A 22,109-nucleotide genomic window follows, 5' to 3' on the forward strand; every position below is an offset into this window, starting at 1 on the left:
GTAGAGCATGGCGTTTGTAACGCCAGGGTAGTGGGTTCGATTCCCGGGATCACCCATACGTAGAATGTACGCACACATGACTGTAAGTTGCTTTGGATAAAAGCGTCTGCTAAAATGGCATATATTATTATATTATGTTTAGACGGAATTGTAGACAATATGGGCTTAAAGTGAAGAAAAAAAAGAACTATTCCTTATGCTGATGTGAAAGTGGGGTTGGGAGTAGCCAGTAGGGTCTGTAGAATCTATATGTATGGTGTAATTTCATGGGACACTGAACAATATGGAGGGTTGATGGCCTTTTACTACACCATTCCATATGCCACAACGCAAATCCCTGTATATGAACTACATATTGGCTTATAGTGAAAAAAACTAACTTATTTGTTCTGATGTAAAAGTGGGATTGTTTTTTTAAGGAGTTGGGCAAAGGCTGAAATTGGGGTTGCGATTTACCTTTAAAAAGTTATTCGACAAAAGGAAGGAGAGGTAGGCTCCGCATCACTCTCTCACTTGAGCATTTTAGATAGTTATTTTCAAATGATCTAATTTTGCTCTTTTGTAGCTTTGGCAACTATGTGTGTCTCAGTTCACTCCTCTTCCTGTAGGCTTTACAGATGCTCCCCACCCCTTGGCTGCAACCCTTCTAATTAAGTGTACCCTGCACGCACAACCCATGTGGAATTCCTGGTCTCTGGCAGTGTTCGGAACTACTGATCTGCAGTCAAGAACGGTGAGTTTATCTCAGTCCCTTGACTTTTTGGCCCCGACATTTTCTCTCATAGTCCGAAAGCATCTGGTCGTCGCAGTGGTCGTCACGATGGCACATTTCTACTAAATTGAGATTTTCTCTTTCTCCCTCTCTCACCTGTCAATCTCCTCATTTGAATTCCATGCTGTCACTTGTCACTTGGCCACTTAAACTTAACGTTGTTGTCATCAGTCGTCCACCAGGTGTCCTTAGAGTTCCACAATGAGCTTGACCCCTTGATTAGCTCATTTCCTGATGATGGCTCACCGCTCTTCGTACTTGCCAACTTCAACCTCCCGACGCCTGCCTTCGATTCCTTTCTTTCCAACTCTCTCTTTCCCCTCCTTGCCTCTTTTCACCCCACCCTTTCCTAGTCCTCTCCCACTCACAAGGCAGGCAACACGCTTGACCTCATCTTTACTAGAGGCTGTTTGCCTACTAATTTCACTGCAACCCCCCTACTTTGTTTCCTTTTCTGTGCCGCTTTCCTCCAACCCTAGCCACTCAGCCCCTACCCAGATGGTCACGCACCGTTGCAATCTTCGCTCTGTATCTCCTACTACTCTTTCCTCTTCTATCCTATCATCTCTGGTCCTGTGTAGCTCATTTGGTAGAGCATGGCGCTTGTAACGCCAGGGTAGTGGGTTCGATCCCCGGGACCACCCATACGTAGAATGTATGCACACATGACTGTAAGTCGCTTTGGATAAAAGCGTCTGCTAAATGGCATATATTATTATTATATTATTATATTATATTATCTCTCCCTCCTGTCTCCTGATTCTGCCTCTTCGACCTTACTCTCCTCCCTTTACGTATCCACTGACTCGCACTGTCCCCTTTCTTCCCGGCCGGCTCAGCCCTCCCCTCCTGCTCTGTGGCTGGGGGACTCATTGTGAGTTTACAGAACAGGGCTGCGGGCAGTTGAGTGAAAATGGAGGAAAACTAAACTTCCGGAGAACCTATCATCCTTTCACTCCTTCCTCTCTACCATATCTTCCTCTGTATCCACTGCTAAAGCCACTTTCTATCACTCTAATCCATGGAAACTATTTTCCACCTTCTCCTCCCTCAATCTTTCAACCACCCCCCCCTCATCCCTTTATGCGGATGACTTTATCTACAACTTTGAAAAGAAGGTTGACAACATCCTCATTCACTCAGCCTATTGAGTCCATGTGTCCCACTCACACGGAGGTCTCCGACGCCTTGACCTCTCTCCAGATGAAATCTTGCGACGTGACACCTGGCCGCCCCACAATCTGCCCGCTCGACCCCATTGCCTCCTCCCTTCTCCAGATCATCTCTGGAGACCTTGTCCCATTCCTCACTTCCCCCATTAACTCGTCCTTGACCACTGGCGTCGCCACTGACTTCAAAATTATCCGATTCACTCCCCTCCTCAAGAAACCAACTCGATTCCTCTGACATCAAAAACTACAGACCGGTAACCCTTCTTTCTTTTCTTTTTCAAAACCCTTGAGCCAAACCCTTTGACCAAACTCTCTTGCTATCTTTCTCAGAACTATTTTCTTGACCCTAACCAGTCAGGCTTCAAGATGGGTCACTCAACCGAGCCTGCTCTTCTCTGTGTCATGGAGGCTCTCCGCTCTGCCAATACTGCCAATACTGAGTCTCTCTCCTCTGTTCTCCTAGATGTGTTCTCTCTCCTCTGTCCTCCTGGATGTATCCGCAGCCTTCAACACTGTGATCCATCAGATCCTCCCCTCCACCCTCTCATGGCTGTACACTTGGATTGCATCCTACCTGGCAGGCCGCTCCTGACATGGAGAGGATCTGTGTCTGCACCACATACTCTCACTACTGGTGTCCCTGAGGGCTCGGTTCCAAGCCCTCTCCTCTCTAAGCCCTCTCCAAGTCACTCTGCTCCGTTATATCCTCACATGATCTCTCCTATCATTGCTATGCGGATGACACTCAACTACTTTTCTCCTTCCCCCGTTCTGACACCCAGGTGGCGACACGCATCTCTACGTGCCTGGCAGATATCTCAGCTTGCGTGTCGGCCCACCACCTCAAGCTCAACCTCGACAAGATGGAGCTCCTCTTGCTCCTTGGGAAGGCTTGTCTGCTCCCTGACCTCTCCATCACGGTTGACAACTCCATGGCATCCCCCTCCAATAGTTCAAAGAACCTTGGCGTGACCCTGGACAACACCCTGCTGTTATCTGCAAACATCAACGCAGTAACTCGCTCTTGCAAGTTCATTCACTTCAACATCCATAGAGTACGACCCTACCATACACAGGAAGCGGCACACGTCCTAATCCAGGCACTTGTCATCGCATATCTGGATTACTGCAATTTGCTGTTGGCTGGGTTCCCTGCTGGTGCCATCAAACCCCCACAATTTATCTAGAACGCCACAGCCTGCCTGGTGTTCAACCTTCCCAAGTTCTCCCATGTCACCCTGCTCCTCTGCACACTCCACTGGCTTCCAGTCAAAACTCGTAAAACCATGGTACTTGCCTAAGGAGCAACAAGAGGAACTGCCTCTCCCTACCTTCAGGCTTTACTCCAACTCTACACCCCAACCCGAGGCACTCCGAGCACTCCGTTCTGACACCTCTGGTATCTTGGCCGTCCCACCCCTACCCCAAAAAAATCATAGTCCTGAACTAGCACTTGACTTTTTCCCTTCCTTAGTAGCTCTGACCTTACTGATCTCTACCTTATTGAGGAAGAATGTACCACTATGACTGAGATATGTGGTTGTCCCATTTAGTTATCTTATCTTGAAACAGCGAATTCTGAGTGTGAATAATGCGACAAAAGTGTGTTTTTAATACAATACGTAGGCTAACACATGCAACGCAGAAATGTGACTGTTTACAAATAACTAAGCCTAAAACATCTGTTTTCGAATATGTTTCTTCTTCGTGAAAGTTACTATTTAAAGGTGGCTTCAATGCTGTGAAAAACACTTGTACTGCACTAGAGTACAACAATTTATATTCCCAAAATGTAGCATGTATTTCTTTATAATAGGACTCTTATTTTTTAGAAAAAATCATCCGGGATCGTGCTTCCAACATAATATCCCGCTGCCAAGAGAACGGTAATGGAAACTGCATTGTACAACAGACATACACGAGAGAATGTTCCTACCTGTCCTCCGATATTTGTTTTTACAGAACTGCAAGATAATTAATTGAAATATAAACATTTTTAAAAGGGTGGGCATATCAGTATAAACTATGTTAAACTGATGAATTAATGTTTGCACAACTCAAAAATGCCATACATCCTAATAGGTTCTCTCCCCTATTTTCCTTCATTGGAACCTTCTCGGTTGCTGGAGCGGCTGGACCAGTAAAATACCATAAAATACTTGTCATTTTTCTAAAATTCGTGGCATTTTCATGAAGGCCAGTAGCCATTCCACCGAATGCTCAACTTTATACCAGGAGGATTATGACATATGAAGGGGAAAACAGATGAAAAAACTGTGAAAATATTTTTTTGCATCAGTGATAATATCATGGCTGTTTTATATAAGTGAAAATTGTTAAATGCACACAGAAAAATATTTAATATATTGTTTGTGGTAGAGTTGGATGCAAATCTACTATTGTAGTGCCCTGGTCATTGTCATGAAATTGTTATATTACCAGTCTTGTTGAAACGTTTTTGAAAATGTCTGACTGTAGCCAAACCATTTTGATTGATAGCCTTCGCCTGTTGTGATTGAGTTTATAGCTTTATGATCATAGACCTAAACTATAATATAGCTTCTGATCCCAATTGATGCTACTTCTTCAGAACAAGCGTAATATAAATATTCACACGTATGTATGTTTGTCTGTTTCTGTTTTCATTTGGGAGGTAACTGTTACACAAAAGCCATATTATCATCTCAAGCAGAGAGAAGAGGCATCGCATCAATTCCACGTTTACAGCTCCTGTGCGATTGGCTCCCCCGGTGCGCACGTACACCAATGGGATGACGAGAGGCGCAGTTTAAAAAGGAAGCCGGGAAGACATTTCCGCTTATCCAAAACAAAACAAACGGGCAAGCCCTAAAGATACCGGACAAGAGAACGGTAAGCTGCACTCATATGACCACTAGCTACCAAACGGTGAGTAATTGACAGTAAGTTTGCACATTTATTAGCCATGTAAATATCTTGCTCTCGCTTTTGAATGACAAAAGCCATCCCCGTTAGCTAGCAGCGGGATATCTGTAACGTTACAGGCCTCCCTGGAGTAAAAAGGCTGCTAACTAGTCATGCCTTCCACCCAAACCAAATATGATCTGATCGAACTTGGACGCTGTCCTCACTAACGTTACTCTCGGGTTGTCATAAACCTCAAGCGTATTTGGACTCCCTGATAGTTGATAATGACTAGCCTAGGTAACAAATTGTCTGAAATGTCTGTTTAGCTAGCTAACAGGATTTTGCTAATTACTACTTGCCCAAACAGGAAATGGCTTCAATCTTCACTGAGAGAAATGCAATCCTCCATACACCTGCCCTGAAGATGCGCCAGCGGTTGCAATCTGTTCCAGGTACTCTGCCCTTCTTACAATTGTCAATTTACCTTCGTTTATGTCTGTTTCATAATCAAGGCTACATTGGGTGTTTAAACCACCATGAGAACACTTGCACTTCTGTTACCATCTGAGACAAATTTAAATGATTGTCCCTGATTGTTATTAAGTGTATACTTTGCTCAACCTATTTACCACTTAAAATATATTCTTACAGAGAACCTCTTGAAGACTCCTGTAACTGGAAAAAAGTTTCATGCTCCTTTACAGTCTGGTCGTAAGGCTTTGGGGGCAGTGAACAAGATCCCATCAATGCCAGCTGTAAATGGACAAGAGAAGAACAAACTCCTTGAGACACAGGTCATAAGCTCACAATTTGACAAATTCTTTTTCCTAGGTGATGTGTGCCTAGATCTGTATAGTAATCATGATTTTTCTCTCTTCAGGAAACAAAAGTTAAAACCCTCCCTCAGACCAAAGTAGAAGAATACCCAGATATTGAGAAGTTTATCCCCTATGACCCACTTGGTAAGTTAACTCTGGTGTTTTACCCTTTGATATCCTGCCACCTTTCTGATAACCACCCACTAAACATTTTTACTTTGTGGTTCTAGAGTTTGAGAACTATGTCATCCCAGAGGATGTGGTTTGCCTGAGTCATCTTGTGCTTCCTGGACTGGTACGTCTCCCAGAAATGCCATCTCTTCCAGAAGAGGACTTTGAAGTGCTTGAGACATACACATGTATTTCTCCATTGAAGAACCTACCACGCTCAGGTTCGTTTCAGGATTTGGGGTTCAATTAAACTGGAATTGTCAGTTTGTCATTTCAGTTTCTTTCTTTTATTTTCCTCAGACAATTGTGCTATGGAATTGGATGCGTTCCTTCAAACTATCAACAAGCTGACCATTGACCTGCCCCCTGAGATGGATGAATACTGAGTCTATAGCTTTGTGCAGTTTTTCACCTACTGTTTCTTTTTATCAATAAAGTTTGTTTATGAAATCCTGATTAGTCTTAATGATTTTTAATTTCATATGTGTTGCATTGGCTGATGCAAGTCTGACACTTATTTTGGGATTATTGCATAACTATTCAAGGTGTATCATTTAGGATGTGTGAGCAGTACTTTCGGGAATTCTTTACCTGGTCCAAGACTTGTCTGTCCTGCGGTTTTGCTAACTAGGTTCACTGACGCCCCAATGACCATGAGTTGGCAAGACTGTGGGAACAGAACTGGGGCCAAGCTAAGGTATTTCATGTAGACTACACTATTAACACAAGTTAATGTTAGGTGTGGACTATACCAAGTACATGATCTAGCATAATCTATGCAAAGCGTTGTACAAGATCTTCAGTTTCTTGGCAATTTATCGCATGAAATAGTCTTAATGTCTCAGAACTAGAATTGGCTGACGGGTTTCAGAACAATGGTATTTTCTGGCCATTTTGAGCCTGTAATCAAACCCACAAATGACCTCCAGACACGCAACTAGTTGAAAGGCTAGTTTAATTGCTTTAATTAGCACAAGGTTTCAGCTGTGTCAACAATTGCAAAAGGGTTTTCTAATTAGCATTTGAAAATAAACTTGGGTTAGCTAACACAACATGCCATTGGCTCACAGGAGTGATGGTTGCTGATAATAGGCCTCTGTACAACGATCTAGATATTCCATTCAAAAGCAGCGGTTTCCAGCTACAATAGTAAGTTCCTAAACTCTTCTGATCAGGGATTGTAATAAACGTTCTTATTCAAAAATGTGACTCCACACTTTTGAATGGTAGTGTATATTGTGCATATACATGGTACTTTATATAAAGCAGTCATAATACATTACCAAACACAAGCTATTTAATCATAACCCTCAGCCCATCACACCTATCACCATAGACCATCTTTAGGTTTCCATGTGCCATGTATTTTTCAATTGTGCTGTGATTTACCATTTTTGAACGTTACAATTGTATTCTATCCCCAGATTGTGTGCTAAAGAGAAACCTTTACGAGTACATTTATTGACCGACTATGGCTTTCCAAATCATCCAACACTGATATTTGTATTGTTAACCCATTTAAACCTGAATTTTCCCCAGACAAATCTCCAAATCAAGTGTCATTAGTAACCCTTTGAAGTAATCAATAATTTTAAATTTGAATGAAAAGGTATTTTATGGTCGGTCACAATTGTCACATTTACTAAATTAACATATTTCTCCTATGCAGCTATCAAAGATCTTATAAATCCCAACCTAGTTATTAACACATTTAATACTGTCACTGGCAGTCCCAGCATTGCCTCTAGAATGATCCGTCACATTCAAGTGTGACTATTTTACACATCAAAAACCCTTATACAACATGATATGAATACTGAGAGCAAAGACAAAACCAACGCATTTCAACATTTACTTTAGTGCAACATGTATTGAAACATTAATATTGTAACTTTATTGTAAACATTTGAATTTGTACATTAGTGCAATATTCATTGTAACATTGTCATTGTTACATTTTAGTGCAACATTCACTAACAACTGTATAGCAGTAGTGTGATTTATTCCCACTGGACATAAAGGTAACATTTAGGATAGAGTAGAATATGTAGAATATGCATTCAAGTAGAGGCCTACACTGAACAAAATACAATATATATAAATATATATATTTAAAAAGTGCCACTGCACAATGAGTGCTTTTATATATATATATATATATATATATATATATGAGGTAGGCTTCAGAACCAAGTGCAAGATTAGTTTGTGCATCACTGTTTTGAACTATGATCAGTCAGTCCTGGTATATCTACTGTCATACAGTATGTCTTGAATCAATTGACCTTTCTTTTCCAAAAACATTTCAGTAATTTTGATTGTCTTGATCGTCAACTTTTATTTTCTTCCTAGTCCGTTGTTCTGCTTCTCCTCACCCTTTATCAACTTTTCTATTTTTCTTTTGTCTTTTTCAGCCCTTTTTTCATTCGTTCTCATCTCCTTTTCTACTATCCATGGTATATATTGAAGCCCTCAATAGGCAGTGGTGCTTTGCATTTCTCACATGCATAGGTAGTACGTTTGTCACAATGACGGCTTCTCCTGAACCGGTGCATCGTGTTGATTGGCCAGTGAGAAGCTTTGTTATATCTTGCCTGATCTTCAACAGTAGCGGCCAGTAAAGATCTCCTTCCGTGGCTCAGTGGTTTCGTGCCAAACTTTTGCATTTTTGGGCTGAATACTATGTGTTTTGGAATCACATCGGTGGCTGGCCTCTTCCATCGTTTGAACACTCAATCTTTATTTTTGACCACCCGCAACTTTTCTCTTGGCTCTTCTGGCTGACCCCTATGGCTTGTAGAGGCCCTTGGCTCTTCTGACTGTACCCTCTGGCTGGTAGAAGTCCATTATCAACAAAGGAGGGGGGGGTCATAATCACTGATAACGTTGTTCCTGTCATGATCAGTTTGTATAGGTTCAGCATATGCATTCAACAGACTGGCTGGCAAATGGCCTGTCCATAGTCCATATCTGACCCATAGCTATCACAACCACTCAGGACAGCATCTTTCTCATTTTGAGGGATAACCGCAATGTTGCATGCCTTGTCTGGGCGGTCACCTAGATTAAACATATCCAGAACTTGACTCAAAGTGAAACTAAAAGAAAGAACAGAGTAGAAAGTTAGGTAAAACAATAACATGGTATGTGTATAACTATGTGTATACCAAGATGCACTGTGTTATCCCCCCGGTCACTATTGTTGCCGTCAACATGTTTACACATTCTATGACCACACTGAACAAAGTTGAGTAATTGCAAATGCAATATATCAATACTAGACACCTTAAAGATGATGTGTACCAAAAATCTTTGTCCTATCTTTATGTTAACATACTTTACTAACCTGTTGTTTGGGAGCTTTGATGCAGCCATCCTCTTCTCATGGTGCAACCAGGACGTAAACAGCTCTGATCATGTGACAATTTACAATAAAAATGTGACACTGCACATCATTCATTGAGACCCTTTATTATTTCAATATTTGCTGTAAATGCATTGATAGATCATTCAGTAAAAGTTTTAGAGCCATATATAGAAAATGTTTTTTTCCGGTCACGGGATTAATTAGGTTAATTTCAAGTATGTTGTGAATTTTTTCTTTTTTAAACCATTCCTGAACATGTGACCAGAAACAAGTTACATAGGGGCAATACCAGAATAAATGATCTATTGTCTCTTTGCAGCAAAATCTACAGAGATGAGATTGTTGTATGCCCCATATATACAGTAGAAGTCGGAAGTTTACATACACCTCAGCCAAATACATTTAAACTCAGTTTTTCACAATTCCTGACATTTACTCCGAGTAAAATTCCCTGTTTTAGGTCAGTTAGGATCACCACTTTATTTAAAGAATGTGAAATGTCAGAATAACATAATTATTTCAGCTTTTATTTATTTCATCACATTCCCAGTGGTTCAGATGTTTACTTACACATATTTGGTAGGATTGCCTTTAAATTGTTTAACTTGAGTCAAACATTTTGTGTAGCTTTCCACAAGCTTCCCACAATAAATTGGGTGAATTTTGGCCCATTCCTCCTTGACAGAGCTGCTGTAACTGAGTCAGGTTTGTAGGCCTCCTTGCCCGCACACGCTTTCTCAGTTCTGCCCACAAATGTTATATGGGATTGAGGTCAGGGCTTTGTGATGGCCACTCCAATACCTGGACTTTGTTGTCTTTAAGCCATTTTGCCACAACTTTGGAAGTATGCTTGGGGTCGTTGTCCATTTGGAAGACCCAGTTGCAACCAAGCTTTAACTTCCTGACTGATGTCTTGAGATGTTGCTTAAATATATCCACATCCTCATGATGCCATCTATTTTGTGAAGTACACCAGTCCCTCCTGCAGCAAAGCACCCCCACAACATGATGCTGCCATCCCCGTGCTTCATGGTTGGGATGGTGTTCTTTGGCTTGCAAGCGTCCCGCTATTTCCTCCAAACATAACAATGGTCATTATGGCCGAACAGTTCTATTTTTGTTTCGTCAGACCAGAGGACATTTCTCCAAAAAGTACGATCTTTGTCCCCATGTACAGTTGCAAACTGTAGTCTGGCTTTTTTATGGCCATTTTGGAGCAGTGGCTTCTTTCTTGCTGGATGGCCTTTCAGGTTATATCGATATAGGACTTGGTTTACTTTAGATATAGATACTTTTGTACCTGTTTCCTCCAGCATCTTCACAAGGTCCTTTGCTGTTATTCTGGGATTGATTTGCACTTTTCGCACCAAAATACGTTCATCTCTAGGAGACAGAACGCATCTCCTTCCTGAGCGGTAATGATGGCTGTTTAGTCCCATGGTGTTTATACGTGCGTACTATTGTTTGCACAGATGAACCTGGTACCTTTGGGCATTTGGAAATTGCTCCCAAGGATGGACCAGACTTGTGGAGGTCAACAACAATTTTTCTGAGGTCTTGGCTGATTTCTTTTGATTTCACCATGATGTCAAGCAAAGAGGCACTGCGTTTGAAGGTAGGCCTTGAAATACATCCACAGGTACACCTCCAATTGACTCAAATTATGTAAATTAGCCTATCAGAAACTTCTAAAGCCATGACATCTTTTCGGGGAATTTTCCAAAATGTTTAATTGAAAACTTGCTGCCCCCCAAATAACTTTTCTCCCTCATCACATCAATTGTGTTGGAAATATGCAGATTTCCAAGTTGTTACATGGTAGGGTAGACCAGTTGATACCGGTTCTAACCAGAACATATTTTCTGTGTTTTTCTGGTTAACCAAGGAGAGTCAAATCTTAACCCATCACAGAGTATTCAGTACAAGGTTCTATGTTGTAAAGGTTATCCCTCAGGACTCTGATTCATGCAATCCGAGTTCAAATCTTGGTAGGACCTATCATGTGAATTACTCTCCCTCGTGGAACTTGAATATAGCTGTCCAAAGATTGTTGTCAGTTGGAAGTATTTACAACACGTGAATGAATGACAGTCGACATTTGCAAATTAAAACGCAGGAATATTTTTCTGTACAATTCCCAAGTTAATTTAGTGTGTAATGGTTAGCACTCTGGACTTTGAATCCAGTGATCCGAGTTCAAATCTCGGTAGAACCTTCCTAGATTTTGTGCTGAATTAATCACATGGCCTACCAATCATCTCATCTCCAGCTATTCATCCCGTGAACAAATGACAGTCAAATCTGAACACTTCAGTAATTACTCGGTATAGAGTTCTATGTTGTAATGGTTAGCACTCAGGACTCTGAATCCTGCGATCCGAGTTCAAATGTCGATAGGACCTACCTTCATTATGCAGTGACATACTCCTCTCCTGTCAACTTTGAAGGCACAGTCAACTTAGTGTATGTACACTTCTGACCCACTGGAATTGTGATACAGTGAATTCTAAGTGAAATAGTCTGACTGTAAACAATTGTTGGAAAAATGACTTGTGTCATGCACAAAGTAGATGTCCTAACCGACTTGTCAAAACCCTAGTTTGTTAACAAGAAATGTGTGGAGTGGTTGAAAAACGAGTTATGACTCCAACCTAAGTTTATGTAAACTTCCGACTTCAACTGTAAGTCAAGCAACGTGTATAACAGTGCCATCAGTAAGACGACAGCATACAACTCTGCGACACATTTCCAATCCTTACCAGGCGGATGCGCATTGGAGTTTGGATCTGAATCAACTAATAATGATAATGGACAAGAGTGGGTGTGCGGGCATTCCCTGCCTGTACGGCTAATTATGATTCGACAGGAAGATCAAGGTAGCAGAGACAGCCAGAAGTGTGTGAGACCAGCAGTAACGCATCTCAGAGCTGTCCGTGGAGCAGAGAGGCTCGCTCTGCGTAAGACTCTTGACTTACTATTGAACAACTCGTCCGGTGGATTTGTGTTCTGTTGTCAAGATGTTCCAATGCGTCTTTAATAAGGGAAGTAGCTTGGATGTTTGGGCTCTGGACCCCGTGCAGCACGCATGGATGGTGTCTGTTGTAGATGGAAACTATGAAATCATCTGAAGGGCAAGCCGCAGAGGAGATGGAGCTTCTTAGCACTTGGGACGATGCGCACGGTAGGGTGCGTTTGCAAAACCCTAATAACAACATTACGTGCAGTGCCACAGTCAGAATTAAGTGATGAGAGAGACGATCCCGTCTACTTAGATCGGACTCGGAGGAATGGCAGATGGCGCGGGTCATGTAAGGAGTTATTTTCCCCCATCCTTGTCTTTTGTGAACAGAAGTTAAAGGTCATATGGCCACACAAAGGTACTTTTTTCACGCAAAATCAAGTGTCTTTATCACGAGCCACATTGATCATAGCTTGTAGACTTTCACGCATTTGCGCTTTTACGCATAGTATGCTAAGCAACTTAAGCAATAAGGCCCGAGGGGTGTGGTATACGGCAAATATACCATGGCTAAGGGCTGTTCTTACACAGGACGCAACACTGAGTACTCGGACACAGCCCTTAGCCGTGGTATATTGGCCATATATAACAAACCCCCAATGTGCCTTACTGCTATTATAAACTGGTTACGAATGTAATTAGACCAGTAAAACTAAACGTTGTCATGGTATACGGTCTGCAGCTTTCAGGGCTCGAACCAACCAGTTTATAATTGGTGAATAACCAATCTGATTATGGGCAGTACAGCAGTGGAACCGTTTCTTGCACACAACAAATGTGTTGTTTTAGACTTAATTGTAATTTAAAAATGTTATTTCATTAAATAAAACTTTTATTGACGGCATGCACAAGTGTGCTCTTTGATCAAAAATGAGTTATGCTGATTTTGTATAAGCTTTCTTGAAAGCCTAATTTTGACATTTTCTGCAGGTCGTGTAAGCAAGTGCTACAGAACTAGAGACGTTAGATAAGGCCCGATGCGGTGTGGTATATGTCCAATATATTATGGCTAAAGGCTGTTGAGGAGTGCCTGGATATAGCCCTTAGCCATAGCATATTGTCTATACACTGTATACCATAAAATCCAGAGCTCTATTGCTATTTACTGGTTACCAAAGTAATTAGACAATTAGTCATTAGAAACTAATCATATGGTCTGATATACCACAGCATTCAGGGCTCAAACTAACCAGTTTATAATTTAAAAACACACAAACCATCATGAAAGCCTCTTCCCCAGGAGGCTGAAAAGATTTGGCATGGGCCCCCAAGTTCAACAGCTGCACCACCGAGAGCATCTTGACTATCCACCGCTTGATATGGCAACTCCTTGGCATCCGACCGCAAGGCACTTAAGTGTCGTGCATGCTGCCCAGTACATTACTGGGGCCAAGCTCTCTGGCACAGGCAGTGTCAGAGGAAGGCCCTAAAAATTGTCAGACTTCAACTACCCATATCAGGCTGTCCTCTTCACCGCACAGAACGCAGTACTGATGCACCAAATCTGGACCCAACGGAACCCTGAACAACTTTTACTCAAGCCATAAGACCGCTATATAGTTCATTAGCTACAGAACCATCTACACCAACTCTTGACAAATCACATACGGTGCAGGTACTGCTCATCTATTCTGTTGCCTAGTCACTTTACACCTACCTAAAATGTGCATGGATACCTCAATTACCTTGTATTCCTGCAAATCAACCCAGTACCCTGAGTATATAGCGAAGTCGTCATTACTCATTGTATATATTTATTCCTTGCGTTATTTTTCTGCATTGTTAGGAAGGGCCCATAAATATTTCACCATTAGTCTATACCGGTTTATAGATCATGCAACAAATTACATGTGATAATGCACAAATAATTAACAATTGTTCTTAGGGTGTTATGATCATTTGATAGGATTATATAAAAACAGAACACTGATCTTCGCTTCGATTACATTTTGGTTCCTTTGGATTGAACATTAACACATCTGCCCATTCCTAATTTGACTTTAGATTGGACCCCCCCCCATGGAGCAGAGTAAGCAGACCACATTCAACCCTTTCACAAGGTCATACATATTTTACTAGCTTACATTTTGGGTTATGCCAAGTAAACATTCCAAAGGAAATCTGAATCGTCAACAAATTACACAGACAGGGTGCCTAGTTAGTAATTTAGCCAATTCCCAATGACCCTTACTTGAGTGGGATGCCTTCTTGTAATCAAATGTAGAGCGTTGCACTAATGTCAACAATGTCATAAAGTAGGTAACACCAGTATGATGCATGGCTGGCAAACCTTGGGGATAAGAGACACTTGCTTGCACTGGAAGCATTAAAAAAGCATTTCCAGAGTAAAGGACGAATTGAGGTTAGACAAACTCAACCACATCTCGTTTCGCAAATCTTTTATTGTTAAACACACGCATAACCAGAGTATTTGTACAAAAAGACTGCCGTTCAAGATAGCATGGCTTTCCTCTAAAGGTTCTAGCAGGTAGTGGCCTTGGCAGGTGAAGATGCTGTGAACGCTGGAGATCTGAAGACCTGTATATTTACAAGCCCAGCTTGGTCCTCCTCCAGTGTCTCCTCTTGGAGTTGTACCTGGAACACAGAGAAACCAGGAATAACACAGACTGATAATACAACACAAGCCATCTTCATGGTGGCATTAGATTGAAATCCAGTCAAGGACCATAGTAGACCGTTTGTATTTAGGCTTGTTTAGTTGTAAACCCCATTGTTTCTTTACAATTTGTCATACATCCAATTAAAGTCATTTCATAAAACCAGACAACACTGCATTTGACTGGTAAAGCAAATCAACCAAATGCCATTTATTCCATATGCTCAAAAGCAAGTAAATGAGGCACAGCTGAAATAAGCCCCAACATGGCAAAAAGACATTCAAACATATTATTTGATAGGAACATCATTTCCCCGGTCAATGTGCTAGACTACCTTTTCCCAGTTGATGGCACCAGCACGTGATTTGGGCACACCAATTTGGGGGCAATAATGACTTGACCAGTGTCCCATAATGTACCTGCATTCCATGGAACCAGGCTAATAATGACTAGACATATTTTAAAGTAGCATGCCTTTGCAGGGCTTGACATGGCGCCAAATGAAAAGAATACTGGCTTTAGAAATGTATTCAAACAGCGCATGACTGAATTGCACTTTACAAATATTCAACCAAGACTTCAAACCAAACGTTGAATACCTGGCCTGCATACATTGTTGCATACACACCGCTGTTTGAATAAATATATAACAAATTGCAAATTGTGAACAAAAAATTGTGTTGAACTGTAACTCAAGTCAAACGGTAGCAGCTTTGAGCCCCGTCAGGGAACTATGATACTGTAGTTGTAATTGCACTGTCTTTAACTATGATACTGTAGTCGTAATTGCACTGTCATTACTAAAGAGAATCCTCATCACTGGTGATGTGACCAAGTGTGAACTCCAAAGCAGAATGTTACTCTCAGCAGGATTAATGACAGCACACCCACTGATTGGAGTACTGTAATTGCAGACCTGCTTTAGATGGTCAGAGGATCCAATCAGCACTAGTTAACAGACCATTTTATGCGTTGTACATGATAGCGGGATGCTAGGAATATAGCTACACACATACCTGATCTTGTTGCCAGTCTTCATTCTGATCCACTGTGGGATGGGCCTGTTCTGCTTCTGTTTCTTGGCGAGAAAGCGCTTGATCCTGAAAGTCTTGTGGGACGACTGAAATTAAGAGGATGGAGCTGTTAGTTAACTAGGGTAACATACATCACATGCAAACCTACATTTCCTTCATGGCATGCTGCACTTACGTTAGGTAAAACCTGCCAACTAGCTCGTTGCACTTCAGTTAGAGCTAGATTACTATAGGCAGAAAAGTCTTGACGGCAGCAAGTGTACTTCTTGAAGTAAAGTAAATTTGATCCGACAACACGGCCACACGCTACTAAAACGTTACTTTTTATGAATTCAATACTGGTATTGAAGACAATATAACGGCTTTCGGTGTTGCCGTTAAAAACACTTTCTGTAAATGCCATGAACAATAAACAATTTCGCTCATGTAGACAAGGATGTTATAAGATTTAACTTTACCATTTTGTCCGCAGTCCTTTACACCCCAATGGCGGAGGCCGAAGAGAAAGAAGGAGGGGAAGCGTTGGTGATGTAGGCAATCCCAACCAAGCAAATTGTAGAAAAGTCTTGCGCTACGCGCACACAGCGTCATCAAGTGGACCACTCCCGCATTGCATCAACATGACGCTTCTGTACCACTTGTAAAAATGTATTAGATAATGGTTCTCTCAAATTGTATTTACAGTACAGTTTGTCATAAAAACCAATCTGGAATGTTGAATAAATACCATACACAACTTAGAACAATATTTTCTTTATTGTGCTCATTTGTAACTCTTGTTTAGGGAGGCTACATCAATCATGAAACAAATTAGAGTATAAATATATATATATGCTTATTCCAATTAGAATGTTACTGTAGCATTGTTTATGTATGAAGATGTATATGCATACGACGTAGAAGGCCACAACTTAATTGTCACCCATTAGGGGTTGCGTGCAGTCTCAAGTCAAGGCATAGCTCACAGTTCTATATTTATAAATTAAATGGCTTTTTAATTCCCCTGAATTGTTGAATGAGTGAAATAACATAGCTTAATATTGTTTTTACCTGTACAGAGTATTAAGGACTTGTTGGGGAAATAGAAATCAAATGTCTGTGTACAAACCTATGCCTAGTTTTTGAAAGAAGCAACAGGATATATTTAAACCAGTAGACTCCTACACTGTTGATAAATTAAATAACATATTGTATGTGATTTTTTTGTTTAAACCTATGAACAACTAATGAGGGTGAAAGCCTATTCAATATAAGAACTGTGCTTCACAACTGTGTAGCAGACTGTGTACCAATACTGTAGTAAGGTCACTTTAAATTCATGTGGTCCTAGAGCGTTGGCTTTGTCTCATTTTAGTTTACCTTTATTTAACTAAGCAAGTCAGTTAAGAACAAAATCTTATTTTGAATGACTGCCTAGGAACAGTGGGTTAAATGCCTTGTTCAGGGTCAGAACAACAGATTTCTACCCTGTCAGCTCTGGGATTCAATCTTACAACCTTTCGGTTACAAGTCCAACGCTCTAACCCCTAGGCTACCTGCCGCCCCATAGCCAAACTCCTGCAAACATTAAAGCGCCAACTTTCCATTGCTTTTTTTAAAAAGAGGGACACCTTCAGGCACTAGGGGGGACACCGTGGTCACATCCCGTCCTCTGGTTGGGAGTGGGAGGACGGGATGTGGCTCTGCAGGAGAAGCACTACTGCAACAGCCTCTCTGGTACCCGTTTGCTTGGCTCAGAGCAGATTCCTCTCAATCGTTTGATCATTCTTTATTTGTGGTCATTTTTTTATCCTTCAACTCCCTTCTCTTGGTCTCGCTCTGACTTTCGCTCCCCAGCATGAGATTCTCCTCCTCGGTTCCTGGCACCTGGCTGGTATAGCTGAATGGCAGGCCGATCCTGATGCACAAGGGAACGAAATCGCTGTGGTTAAGAGACTAAAAAAAAATACACAAAACTATGAAGGAATGTGATCAGATCAACATAGGAAATCAGGAGAAAAGGGAACAAATGTAATAGAATATCCCAATTAACCCAATGAATTGATTGATTAGGAAAAATGCTTATTTGACTATATACTAAGAAAGACTGAAGTTATTACCTTGTTTCTTAAACAATCTCTTTTAGCTTTCTCCTCCCTCATGGTTTCTTCTGACTTTTTAGGCTTATCAGTATGGCCTGCGGAGTCCCCGGCATTCTCGCCCCTTCTCTTTTCCCAGACACGATCTTCTTTCTCCCTTTTCCCTTCTTCCTCTCGCTTTCTGTAGGAGTTCTCTCCATCGTGCCTTTCCCTCCTCCTTCGCCTATCCTCGTCTTGGCATCTGATGCGCTCCTTGTCTTTCTGACGCCGCTCCCTCTCTTTGTCTCGTTCGCGGTTTCTGTCCCTTTCTAGTTCACGCTCTCTGAAGTCTTTGTATCCATCTTCATCAGCTCTGAAAGACAAGAACATTTACATGAATACAATGTAAGCCTTTATGTTAAAGACCGGTAACATTAAAGAGATTAATGGTGATGACCCCTCACTTCCGTGATACCCTGTCCCCCCTGGTTTCGAAGTTTTGGCGTTTCGTCATATCAGGACACCCTGGAGCTCTGTCGTCTTTCATCTTGTCCTTCTCAGGTTTCTTTAACTTCTCCACATCATCTCCGTCTGGTTTTCTCAAGAGCTGAACGGAGAAAGAAAACAGATAAACATGAAAAGAGCAGTCTGTTATTCTGTATTATACACCTGTATTATAGTCAAGTAGTTTGACAGGATTTCTTCTCCTTTCCATACCTTGATTTTTGGCACCTCCTTCGCTTGGTCTTTATCCTTCTCGGAAGGTTTGTCTCCTTTCTTGAACTTCTCTGCTTCTTTGCGCTTTCTCCTGTCCTCCTCCCTCCACTTCCGACGTTCCTCGTCCCTCAGGCGCTTACGTTCGAGTTCTCGTCTCCTCCTTTCCTCTTTCTTTTCCTCACGGATTCTCTGACCATCAGCAGACAAAAGCCATATGAATAGTCTATCCAGCCTCATATCATGCAAGAACACAGCTAAAATATATAATTATTTCCTACAGGTGACACATACCTGTTTGTTCTTTAAGAAGTCCAAGAGGGGAGTCATTTTCTTAGCTGGGGGGGGGGGGTGGTAAAATCATGAAATACTGAAATATCCCTTTCACAGGGAACACTACTTGATTTCACATTGACACGCATCTAGAGTATTTCAACTGGCTTGGATGTCAACCAAATGTAACCAGAAAGTATGTTTACATACCTACTAGTTCCTTTGTTTTAGCCTCTATTTCCTCCAGTAGAGTCTCAGGGGTGGATGTAAACTTTTCATCATCCCCATTATAAATCTCCAGGAATTTCTTGTAATCAGCATCTAAAAGAACAAAGTGTCTCAGTGGGACTTTCGAGCTAGAGGATCTAAATGGTGTGCAATTGCAACCAACCATAAAATGCCTCATGTAAACATTCTCACCTTCATCTATTGTTCCACTTTTAGCATCCTTTTTCTTACTCCTTCTTTTGGCAATCTTTTGAAAAGGAGCAAATTCAACAATGGCTGGATACTCCTGCCCTGTTAAACAAAATACGCCACAGCATTAATTAACGCACAAGGCAATCAGAAGCTGCTGCAATAGCCTAGGCTAATATTGCATGGTTGTTATTAGTTCTAAGCTATTAGTGCTTTGAGGTTGGTTCAGTTAAATTATTTTAAAGAATCACGGTTTTCCATTTTGATTTTAATAAACAAACATTTTATGACATTAAATGCATTGTGAAATTCAATTATTTTAAATCTTTCAAAATGAGAGTTCCAAAGACAAAACCAAATTAACATTAAGTTGTCAAAACATTGAAAATATTCCACTGTCTTGTCAGGTCCACATTGGGTAGACATGAATAGAAAAGTAGGAAATAATAAAAAGATTTAGGTTGTGTATATTGTTTAGTTTTTATTTTATGACTATTATTTTTAATTCCTTAAAGTCATCATCTCATCTCAGCTCAAGCAGAAGCAGCCAGCCCCGACCATCTAATCTCTGTCTGTGCTCCACTTACTGTACTGTCTTTAGTCATCCTATTTAGCTAGGCTTGCCTGTAAGTATGCTGCAGAGCTGTCTGACGAAATCATTTTACAAGTGCTTTAAAGTAGATTAGACGTGCTTTCACGAACTGTCCATCTCCCTCGCCGTTGTGTACATTTCTCTCATGCGGTCTATGTTTATCTAACGTAGCAGGTGTAAGGATATCTGTCACCGTCTGAACCGGGGAGGAGGGGAGGGACAGGCGCAATGGATTATGGTCATTGTAATAAATTACCGCATTTCTGCGCTGAGCTAGGTTGAATATTTGCCTGATGAAAACTACAACTCCCTTCCACTCAGTGTCCCAAATAGTTTGACAATTTGTCTCATGAATTATTTGACTTCTCTCTAGAGAAACGCTACGTTGGGCTCACAAAAAAACAAAACGGAATTTAAATAATTTAACAGACGTCAGCCAATTAGTCGTTTAATAACCAGGAAAATCAATGTTGGTTTAATGCTCAACACTTAGATGTCAATATCTTATTGAAATTAAATGAATCACACCTCCATTATCAACGAACACATATCCATCAAACCGGTCTCTGAAAAGTACAATATCTTCCTGAATCTTGAAGTTGATGTATGCTCTGGCGAAGACATGGGGGTACATGCTGTATAGAAGAAAAACGAAGTAAGTAACCAGGGTACCAAATATGTGATTCTGACTGACAATCGTTCAGACTACGCACTACGCACCTGCTGTCATTGGAGAAAAATTCTAAGTAGTCCACTTCTGGAAGTGGCTGCAATTGTTCCTCCAGTTCCTCCTTGGTTATGCTTGGAGGCAGACGTCGGATAATGATCTGTGGCACTCAAATGTTAACTTATCAAGATAATATCCAAGCCAGATAGTTAAAATAGCAGATTCAGCCTCTAAGCGTTGGTTAACGGTAACTAGCTAGTTTAGCTGACTATAACAGGTTTACTAATTTAGACATATCGGTTAACGTTACTCTTCAATAGGCAACATTCAAAAGATAACTAGCTAACGAAGTTCAATTACAGGCTTATTACACCTGATCTACTAGCTAGCCAGCAATACAGGAGTATCTTGCCAGATTAAATCCGTGTAGCTAGCCATTTTGGTTTAGCGAGCCAACTACAATAGCCCGCGTAACGGTACCTTCGTCATTACTTCTTTCTTCTCCTGCTTTGGCTTCTCCATTTTTTCAATGTTTTCGCATTTTATCTCCATCCTTTTCTCCCTCTGACGAGTATTTTCTCTTCCGTCTTTCATATTTATGCCATAAACTTCAAGCAATCTGCAGACCTGTATAAACTTTTTTTAATTGCTTTGATTGCTAACTTGCTGCTAGCTCGGTTTCTATCGGTCAACAACAAAAACTGCTTGTTGATTTGCTGCTAGGAGAGACGTTCTGCGACACTTGAAAGTGTGTTGCGTCAGTGATGGTGTGGGGTGGTGTCCACTAGTTACCACAGCCACAAAGTAAAAATTGGCTATATCGTAAACATTTATGAAAACAAAAATTCGCTTGTTTGCCTAACCTAAAATTATCATTGTGGTTAGGTTTAGGTTTAAAATCTAAATTTAAGAAAAGGGGGCAACAATGTGGTTTACTTTGGCCACAAATATATACATATAATGTAAGACAGGATGCAAAGTACCAAGTAAATAACAGCAGTGTAGGTGTAAGTACACTGAACAATAATATGAACGCAGCATGCAACTATTTCATATAATGAAAATCAGTCAATTGAAATAAATTCATTAAGCCCTACTCTATGGATTTCACATGACTGGCAATACGTAGAATGTATGCACACATGACTGTAAGTCGCTTTGGATAAAAGCGTCTGCTAAATGGCATATATTATTTTTATTATTAATACAGATATGCATATGTTGGTCACAGATACCTTAAAAATAAGGGACGTGGATCAGAAAACCAGTCAATATATGGTGTGACCACCATTTTCCTCATGCAACTTGACACATCTCCTTCACATAGAGTTGATCAGGCTGTTGGTTGAGGCCTGTATCATGTTGTCCCACTCCTCTTCAATGGCTGTGTAGTTGTTGGATATTAACAGGAACAAACTGTGGTACATGTCGATTCAGAGCATCCCAAACAGGCTTAATGGGTAACATGTCTGGTGAGTATGCAGGCCAAGGAAGAACTGGGACATTTTCAGATTCCAGGAATTGTGTACAGA

General features: G+C 41.0%; 3 protein-coding genes and 1 non-coding gene across 5 annotated transcripts; 1 reads left to right on the forward strand and 3 right to left on the reverse strand.

The window, feature by feature from the left end:
• The first annotated feature begins 4,699 nt into the window (after positions 1–4,699).
• On the forward strand, positions 4,700–6,275 carry pttg1 (PTTG1 regulator of sister chromatid separation, securin). Of its 2 annotated transcripts, none has more exons than XM_046324994.1 (6): positions 4,700–4,815; positions 5,198–5,282; positions 5,482–5,624; positions 5,711–5,792; positions 5,879–6,040; positions 6,120–6,275. In XM_046324994.1, the coding sequence occupies exons 2-6, from the start codon at positions 5,201–5,203 to the stop codon at positions 6,203–6,205; spliced, it is 555 nt and encodes a 184-aa protein (XP_046180950.1). In that variant the 5' UTR covers positions 4,700–4,815; positions 5,198–5,200; the 3' UTR covers positions 6,206–6,275. The 2 variants fall into 2 exon arrangements, with proteins under 2 accessions (XP_046180950.1, XP_046180949.1); XM_046324993.1 differs by having other exon boundaries at positions 4,777–4,851.
• Positions 6,276–14,589: 8,314 nt separating this feature from the next.
• On the reverse strand, positions 14,590–16,429 carry LOC124011293 (60S ribosomal protein L39). The gene is made up of 3 exons (XM_046324520.1): positions 16,316–16,429; positions 15,840–15,943; positions 14,590–14,800 (listed from the first exon to the last, which is right to left on the reverse strand). The coding sequence occupies exons 1-3, from the start codon at positions 16,316–16,318 to the stop codon at positions 14,752–14,754; spliced, it is 156 nt and encodes a 51-aa protein (XP_046180476.1). The 5' UTR covers positions 16,319–16,429; the 3' UTR covers positions 14,590–14,751.
• LOC124011719 lies at positions 15,657–15,746 on the reverse strand. Its single transcript, XR_006834618.1, has one exon. It is a non-coding gene; the product is annotated as a small nucleolar RNA SNORA69 (small nucleolar RNA).
• Positions 16,430–16,594: 165 nt separating the features above from the next.
• Positions 16,595–21,346, reverse strand: LOC124011292 (regulator of nonsense transcripts 3B-like). The gene is made up of 10 exons (XM_046324519.1): positions 21,058–21,346; positions 20,631–20,737; positions 20,439–20,545; positions 19,322–19,420; positions 19,112–19,222; positions 18,923–18,966; positions 18,632–18,820; positions 18,379–18,521; positions 17,957–18,287; positions 16,595–17,754 (listed from the first exon to the last, which is right to left on the reverse strand). The coding sequence occupies exons 1-10, from the start codon at positions 21,169–21,171 to the stop codon at positions 17,644–17,646; spliced, it is 1,356 nt and encodes a 451-aa protein (XP_046180475.1). The 5' UTR covers positions 21,172–21,346; the 3' UTR covers positions 16,595–17,643.
• Between the last annotated feature and the right edge of the window lie 763 nt (positions 21,347–22,109).

This window comes from Oncorhynchus gorbuscha, linkage group LG23 (genome assembly GCF_021184085.1).
Source record: "Oncorhynchus gorbuscha isolate QuinsamMale2020 ecotype Even-year linkage group LG23, OgorEven_v1.0, whole genome shotgun sequence".
Classification (NCBI taxonomy): domain Eukaryota; kingdom Metazoa; phylum Chordata; class Actinopteri; order Salmoniformes; family Salmonidae; genus Oncorhynchus; species Oncorhynchus gorbuscha.

Coding starts and splice junctions, on each gene's coding strand:
- LOC124011292 (XM_046324519.1), bottom strand. CDS start 21,171: ATGAAAGACGGAAGAGAAAATACTCGTCAGAGGGAGAAAAGGATGGAG. Junction 20,546..20,630: donor TTTTTCTCCAATGACAGCAG/GTGCGTAGTGCG, acceptor TCTTCTATACAG/CATGTACCCCCATGTCTTCG. Junction 19,223..19,321: donor AAGTGGAACAATAGATGAAG/GTGAGAATGTTT, acceptor TTGTTCTTTTAG/ATGCTGATTACAAGAAATTC.
- pttg1 (XM_046324993.1), top strand. CDS start 4,831: ATGACCACTAGCTACCAAACG. Junction 5,793..5,878: donor TATCCCCTATGACCCACTTG/GTAAGTTAACTC, acceptor TTGTGGTTCTAG/AGTTTGAGAACTATGTCATC. Junction 6,041..6,119: donor GAAGAACCTACCACGCTCAG/GTTCGTTTCAGG, acceptor TATTTTCCTCAG/ACAATTGTGCTATGGAATTG.
- LOC124011293 (XM_046324520.1), bottom strand. Junction 14,801..15,839: donor AAGACTGGCAACAAGATCAG/GTATGTGTGTAG, acceptor TCTGTGTTCCAG/GTACAACTCCAAGAGGAGAC.